Here is a 7,993-nt window from a genome sequence, read left to right as displayed (position 1 = left end):
TTGGAGGAAGCAAGACCTTTCCCAATTGGTTCTGTCATTTTTTGAGGTGGCTTCTAGTAAAAGAAGCTATTCATTTTCTTTTATTGTGGGCTGAGCTCCTACTTAACTTCTTTAGCTGGTATTCATGCTCCCTAGCTAATTCCCAGCATCAACACACTGTTGCCAGTGAAATGAGCCCAGCTGCTTCTCCAGATTCTTGAAGTGCTTCATAAACTCAGCTACAACATCTGCAGCCATATTTCTTATGTTCAATCCAATGCACTCTTCCTCGTACTGGGCATTAAAATGGCCATAAAACACACGTATAAAAGTCTTGAAACACAGATTCCTGAAAAGCCTGCCTGAAGTGCTTACTCCCTACAAAATTCAGCTTCCTTTGCCCAAAGGAGGCTAACACAATATGGGAGAAGAGAAAGTTTACAGTTTCGAAATCCTTGGTGTTAGGCTCAGTTAACCGTGGATGCTTTCATATACTGCATTAGAAAATAGACTCTCACACATGCAACATCAGTACACCACACAAAAGAGCAGTTCTCTCTAGACTTTTACTCTTTCTGATACAGAACTTCCAGCCAGACATGGCTGAGTCAGAGTAACTTAGGCATGTCGTCTTTCATTTCCTGTTTCCACTAGCGACATCAGAATCTTGGTCTTTAATCCAAAATTCAAGTACAAGCAGAGAAAGTTTAACAACAAAGACAACTGTGACTCTAGTAAGGGATTGAGAACTGAACCTAAGGAGAACATGGTATTGCCAGCTTCAGCTGACAAAAAGAAAAATGACACAAAACCACATAAGATGACAAAGACACAAAGAAGAAAAGATAATTTGTTTAAAATTTTAGAGTCGTCTTTAGAATAAAAGAGGTATTCTTGCCATCTGACCCCATTTCGCAGATAAACCAATTTGGATGTGCCTGTAGGAAGTCCTGCTTGCTTCAAGAGGTAGCTTCTTGAGAAATCTTGTGACCTGGGACCAGCAGAGGGCACCACGTTACCAAGTGACAGCGGTACAGATGCAAGACAGTGCCTACCAGGCAGTGAAAGTGAGCCACGTTGAAAAAAAGAACCAGATTCTAGAAATCAGAACCACATATTAGTCATCAGCATATCAGATGTACAACTGTTAAAGGTAATACTGTTAAAACAGGCCTCAAACTCTGGGCACTTCTGGAAACACACCTAAATCCAGCTCAGTCCCCACACATCTCAGTCTCCATGTGTTGACTTTAAGGCACAGATCTGCTACTGAAAATGGTTTTCAAGCAGGGCCAAATCAGTCCTTCCCTGCAACACATGTATCAAGGCCAGGTTGCTCAAGTTGAAAAACAGCTTCCTCTCTCCTTCTCCAAACCTCTAAATCCTTGCGTGTAGCAGCAGGAAGTCTGTTCAGACAAGAGACAAGACAGTATCAAAGCAAAGAGCTGGCAATTTCCATTCTGCCCTCCCCTTTTACTCCCTGTCTCCTCCAACCTAGCAGACTTTCAGTGAGCAGAGAACCAAGTTAGAGGACATGAAAAGAATGCTGAGTTCGCAACTTCAGAAGAGTACCTTTCCACTTTCTTATATCTAGTTTATTTTGAATTACCAGAAGATGACCATGAAGAAGCAAATAGCTCATCTTTTTTCTTCTCTCTGTATTCCATCCTGCAGGATTCTGGGCACTAGAAGAAGCTTAGAGGATAAATAAGTCATCCCAGTCACGGCCTTCAAGCTAGTGAGTGAAAAGTTTCCACTTTCTCTTTGTACAGTTGGTGGAATGACTTTGCCAGGATGTGGAAAGGGGCCTCAAAATTTTTCATCTCCTTCTGTAAAGAAATAAGAAGGTTATGAGTGACAGATGGAATAAGCATTTGACTATTTCTGCTCTAACTGCTTCACAAAAAACAGATTAAAACTGAGGGTGTTAGATGACAAACAAGTGGAAGAGAGACCCCAATTATCTTTCCTTACCTGAAAGAGAAGATAACTTTACAAACACTCACTTCCACAGATGGTGAAAGGAGCAGATACTCACCACTGACGTCTCACAGTATTCCAGCCCATGTTTCTCAGCCCACTCCCGTGCTTGTTTCTGCTCCACAACTCGACGACCAACCAGGTCTGTTTTATTCCCCACTAAGACACCTACAGGGAAAAAAAATAATAATGAAACAAAGTAAAAACAGTAGCCTAGGAATGCTGACTTATTAGCAATGAATGCTGGAACACTTGTAGAAGTAGCTGAAAAAGTTGGAGGCGTGGAGAACAGTCTACAACTACATAGAAAAGATTCCACAAAGGAAACACATTCATGCCTTATCTGCTTTGTAACAAAAGCAAAAGAGTTGGAGGAAGCCATGCCTACCCCTGGCTTAAAATAAACTCTCTATGCCACATCTCAGTGAGAACAACTGTTGTCATACAAGAGGGGAGCAGGTAACAAGAATCTCACCCATTTCCTACCTGAGATGTGCACTCCAACTGCTTGAGCCGTCAGATTCTCCAACCACTTGGCACAGTTGTTGAAAGATTGCTCATTAGTGACATCATACACAAGGCACAGGACGTTGGGTTGCTCCCACTGCACAGCAAGAAAGGAACATTGTCAGCTCTAATGAAACTGATGTGGTCAACAGCCAGCCTGTAAATACGGCAAACACAGATGCTAAGACAAAAATAAAAAGCCTAACATACAGGAATCCTATGCCCTGGCTGAGGTTTCACATTTCAGTGGAGCTGACTAAATGGATAGCAGGCACTGGGAGAGGTGGTCTTACTCTCTTTCCCCATTCCTGTCTGCATGGTCCTGTTCCTTTACTTGTATCAGCTCTGGCACTCATCTGATCCCTGGGGAAGCTGATTCTCCATGCTGAATCAGAGCAAAATTAATCCTAGAGAAAAAAGTAAAAAGGTTTTCTTCAAGTTTGAGAAGCTGAGCCAGCTTCTAGAGAGCTCCCTTGCAAATCAGACCTAGTGCAAGTGCAAAAGTGGAATTGCCTCTTGGAGAGCAATCAGCCATTAGGTTGACTTAGCCATCTTATGAGACTTCACATCAATTAATTGATCCTACGTCTCAAAAAGAGATAACACAACAGGGAACTGTACTGGTAAGGACACAAATGTGTGAAAGAAAAAAATCAAGGGCAGTATTATACTCAAGGACAGGAATAAGTACTGTTAGAGTAAACACACCACTATAACATAAAAAAACCCTACCGTTGGAGTAGCAGGAAAATAGATGTTTTTCTAAGAAATAAAAATAACTTTAACCAACAGCACACAGTGATTCTCAGTTAAACAACCCTATTTCTTCTGTAAGAAAACTGAATTACTATCTGCCTGCCCTCCTCTGGAAAGTACTTCTAATACTTTTACAAGTTTTAGAGAGGTAGAACAGGATGCATTGGCAACTGAGATAATTGCTCCCATTTACACTAAAGACAAAGTTTGCTACATCTGCCAGACTGGGGAGTTCAGATCTTCAAAGCAGAAGCACTTCTTTGGAAGAAGAGGACTGTTACATAAGACTTACCAGTTTCCCCAGCATTTCAGAAAATAGGTCTTTTCCTGCAGAGTCAAAAATGAAGAATTCCTGAAAGCAGAAGCAAAAAGAAGGCTCTTGCCAGGAAAAATGCAGTGTAGTTTTTTGGTTTTGAAAGTAAATACTGGAACTTGTAACTCTTGCATTTTGTTCAGTACAGCAGTGTCATGTCCCCAAGGGACAAGTTCCCTGCACTGAGAATACTCCAGTTCAGTCAGTATGAGAAAAGAAATAGCTATTTTTCATGTATAACCAATAAAAGGGCTACCTCCAAGGCCCCAAGTCTGGTTTCCATCCCTACTGGAAACAGAGTGTGTGGAGCGGGACTGAAACCTGCACTACTGATACAAAATTACACATGTGGTCCACATTCCACTGGTGGGAACATAGGGCATTAAGAAAAAATAACAGGTAAGTTCCAGCTTCTGTAGTTCTAAGAAACATGGACTAAACCCGAGTGCCCTAAAGGACAGAACGGAATCCTAACAAAGCTGGCAACAGCCTTGGTTTAAGATGTCATGTTGGATACAAGAATGTAAAACTTATATTTCTAAGACTAAACTAACCCTGGAGTATCAGCAACTGTACCTGATTAGCCTCATTTCCTTAATTCAACTTAATGACCTTACGAACATGCAGAGCAACCTTCCACCAGAATGAGACTGAAGTGAGGTCTGAGCTCTGGATGTCTCTTTCTGACCCAATTTATGTCACAGAAAAACTCACCACACTATCACTTGTCTCTGGAACTGATATAGCCTTCACCAACAGTTCTATGCCCGTTGTCTGTCAAGAAAAATCAGGAAAACAAGGATCAGAAGAGTTTTTAAGAGCCTGTCTGACTGCATACCAACTATGCATTGGATTGAGGCAATTCTTGTGAATCATTACCATCCCATCAAACACAGACTGCTGGGAACTCCTCAGAGCTCTGATAACATACTCCCACCTACATGTCAAAGCCAAGTAGATTTGCTCTTACGGGGGAAAGAGACAGAGAAGAACCAATGTCCAGAGATTTGATTATATACAACTAAGTGTACTAGCTGAAATCTGCATGGCTACATTCACTATCACACTGCTGCTCTAAAGCACACCTCAGAACGTTTTGCACCAACCACATGATCAGCTAACATATGGCACTGAGGTTATTTGTGCCTCTTTCACCTTTTATCTCATTCTGCTTTGTAGCTTGTTTGTTTGTTCTATTTCTATCCTTAACTTCTGGTTTCCATCTTTATTTCAATGAATAAACATATTTTAGGGTTTTTTTCTCCACATTTGTATTTTCCTTTTTTTACTTTACTTATATTTACTTTTATTTTTATCCTGCTTCTGATTAGTCATCACCACTGATTCTTACACTGAAAGACTGCAAACTGTATCCTCTTCATCTGGGAACAGTTTCTGTAGATTATAATTATCTTGGGGCTATGCAGCACATCTTCATGTTTGCATAGTGATAAGCGCACTGTCCACACGCACATTTACTAGCTGGAATTAAAAGCTTTCTCCTTCAGCAATGCTTTTTCATAGAGCACTCCCTAAAGGGGGAAGCTCTCTAACACTACAAAAGCTTGCGAAAACTTTGCAGGAAAATTGTAAAATTAACTAAATTATTCTGCACTGAGTTTCAAAACCAGCATTCACATAATGTAAAGACTTACAGAACAGTAAATGGTTACTCTTCTGAATCTAGGGTGTAAGAGAAAGAAAACCCTGTAAGACCCCACTGTGAATGCCTCAACTTAAAATCATATTATTTATTTTGTTCTAGACCTTCATAGACGTTCTCATGCAACTTGTGAAAATGTTAGATAGTGGTTTGAGCCTGTCATATGCTTACCAGTGTGTAGTTCTTCTGAAAATGAGCCCCATCATTGCAGAACATCTGGGCTAAAGCACTCTTCCCCACAGCTGGATCTCCTGTAAACCCAAAAACATACAGGACTTTTATTTCATCTTAGGGAAACTTATTTTCCCTCAGTTCTGTTACTATCATATGCCCCGAAGACCTTGGATGCTGTAACTCTGAATATAGGCAAGGTAACTGTCACAAGAAGCACAAAACAAGCTAAAAGGTAATACCTGCGTGAGGAAATTAATACTGCCATTATGCATACTGGTGCAGACATCAGACTTCTGCTCTATGAATGACAGTAAAGGGTCCCTAGACCAGGGCGGAAGTGCTGTCTGCACTAAAATTCATGCCTACTCTATCACCTTTACCTAAGAATTAAAATTTCCCACACATGTTGTCATGTAGAGAAAAACACAAGATGATAAAGGAGACTGGGCTGCACAAGAGACTGTTTCCTCTCCTTAGATTACCCATTTCCCCAGAACCAAATCTTTGTCAGATACTGAGCTTAGGGAAGAGACATATACTACAAAGCTGCTTAAGCTGCTAACATTCCTTGATGAACTCTTCTTGCTGACCCTGCTAAGAGAGCAACTCTTGCTGACTCAATGCTGCTGGTGGCTCATTAGTTGCATCCTGGGCATAACAGAAGCAAATGTCACTTAGCTGGAGCGAAAGAGCCTGCTGATTCATTCCTACATGGAAGGAAAACCAAGGGGCTTTAGTTTTTGCTCTTCCAGAGCCAAGGCTTTCTGGTATGGCTTCCACAACACTTCGGGCAAACCCGGCAACTGCCTTCTTTGGCCTGCTGTTAAAAAATTCTGTAAGGTCCAAAGCAATGGCAGAGAACTGCAGAATTCACATATGCCCATATCACTCCATGGAAAATACCCTAATCCTTGCAAAACAAAGACTTAACATTCCCAAAGGGCTTATCCTCTCTTCACGTACTGTTTCAGCAGCCTGGATAGTTCAAATGACACAAACCAGAATCAAATACCTCAGTGGTTCTAGCTTTACCCTTAAAGGAACACTCATGGCAGACAAGCCTGGAATACAAGTCTTTTACATTATGTTGTTAACAAATAAACCCAGAAAGGGGTATATTTTGACCCTATTACAGTTTCCTAGATGGTGTTTTGAAGGAAATCAGTAAAGGTATCTGCTCACATAATATTATAGAAGAGAAATTGTGTTTGGATAGTGACAATTTCTCCTTGATGCATTAACCAAATGCAGTTCTTCCTTAAACATTTTTAGCACGCTTGCTTACTTTGAGCTGAGTGGGGCTCATAATATTTAGACAGGAAAATCTGGTAAGTCAGCTTGTTTGTTCCCTGATCAGTTCAAGTTTGTGCTGAAGACAACACTCTGTTCTGAGTGGAAGCTATTCTGTATTTCAATAGACAATTAGATCTGTCTTTGTAAAATGAGATAGAGAAGCATACAGTGCTCCAAACTGCGCAGGCATCATCCAGTGCAAATTCTTAACTAATGCATTGCCTTTCTTCAATTTGACAGCTCCAGTTGTTCTTTCCCTCTTCTTATTCTTTGCCATCTTCTTAGCCCATTACATCACTACACTTTCTCAGAATAAGCTTCCTTGCCCTTTTCATTTAGTTTGGTCTCATCTGCCAGTACTGCATCCCACAGCATTTATTCCATCCACATTTCTGTTATTCTGCCAGAATCTGAAGCATGTCTCTGAAATGCCTGCTACTGCCAACTGTCTTTCTAAAATGAAAACCTTTTGGTAGTTTCTCCATAGTAAGCTCAAACAACAGGATCTTTCACTGTGTGTCTGTAAATTACCCTTGAGATAACACACGAATCACTTTCTATTGTCAAGTTAGCAATCTCTCTTTTGCTAATAAAAGCTCTTTTCCCTCTTTGTTCTCTTTGACCTTGGTGCAGCTCCCAGTACCATGAGCCACCTATTTTTCATAACCATTTCCTTAGGTACACAAGAGTTCCCTGTTCCACCTCTGATATTTTTGCTCCTCCCTATGCAACTGGATTTTCTTGTTCCCTTTAGATTGTTGCGGTCACCCATCTCTTATATCTCTTTCACTGCATTGGACTCCTCTGCAAGAGAGAAGCTATTTTGCTTGGTCTGTTTCATTAATTTTATATTTTTAATAATACATGGGTATTATTGTAGCACTTAGAACTACAGATGGGACAGGACCCTCCTGTTGCTTGTATTGTGAACAGAATTGAAACGACTGCTCCAGAACCAATTAGGATTAAGCACATAACTAGGTCATCCAAAGAAAACCTATGTGAATTTAAAATGGCCATGGAATTGGCCTTTGGTAACGCTAAACAAAACTTGAAAGCCTTAAGCAAAGCCTATGTATTGGAACCTGGGAACTTCCAAACTGGAAATTATGTGTGAGTTTCAAATCCAGAAGGCACACAAGATACTCATGCTGTCGACAGTAAGAGAGGCACGAGGGAGCTTAATTCTTTTGCGTTTGCCAAAGATCACACCTAGATTTGTGCAAGGTGATGGTTAGCTGCTTCTAAGGTTAAACAAAAGGCAAACATTTTATTCTGGATGAAGGAAAACAGGTTTGGAGCAAAGAGTTAAACCTGTGAGTCGTCTT

General features: G+C 40.7%; 1 protein-coding gene across 1 annotated transcript; it reads right to left on the bottom strand.

Annotated features, from left to right (window-relative positions):
- Window positions 1-1,551: 1,551 nt before the first annotated feature.
- Window positions 1,552-5,446, bottom strand: IFT27 (intraflagellar transport 27). The gene is made up of 6 exons (XM_010078954.1): window positions 5,370-5,446; window positions 4,250-4,309; window positions 3,515-3,574; window positions 2,446-2,563; window positions 2,018-2,127; window positions 1,552-1,808 (listed from the first exon to the last, which is right to left on the bottom strand). Exons 1-6 carry the CDS (start codon window positions 5,412-5,414, stop codon window positions 1,710-1,712), a joined length of 492 nt encoding a protein of 163 aa, XP_010077256.1. The 5' UTR covers window positions 5,415-5,446; the 3' UTR covers window positions 1,552-1,709.
- Between the last annotated feature and the right edge of the window lie 2,547 nt (window positions 5,447-7,993).

Source organism: Pterocles gutturalis, unplaced genomic scaffold (genome assembly GCF_000699245.1).
Source record: "Pterocles gutturalis isolate BGI_N339 unplaced genomic scaffold, ASM69924v1 scaffold25353, whole genome shotgun sequence".
Classification (NCBI taxonomy): domain Eukaryota; kingdom Metazoa; phylum Chordata; class Aves; order Pterocliformes; family Pteroclidae; genus Pterocles; species Pterocles gutturalis.
The sequence above is the reverse complement of the archived record's forward strand: the minus strand, read 5'-3'. Positions and strand labels throughout refer to the sequence as shown.

What these genes read in the sequence shown, in the direction of transcription:
- IFT27 (XM_010078954.1), bottom strand. Translation starts at nt 5,414, where the DNA reads ATGTTCTGCAATGATGGGGCTCATTTTCAGAAGAACTACACACTG. An exon ending in TTCAGAAGAACTACACACTG is followed by an intron (nt 4,310 to 5,369) that starts GTAAGCATATGA and finishes TTTTCTTGACAG; the next exon opens with ACAACGGGCATAGAACTGTT. An exon ending in AGTTGGAGTGCACATCTCAG is followed by an intron (nt 2,128 to 2,445) that starts GTAGGAAATGGG and finishes TTTTCCCTGTAG; the next exon opens with GTGTCTTAGTGGGGAATAAA.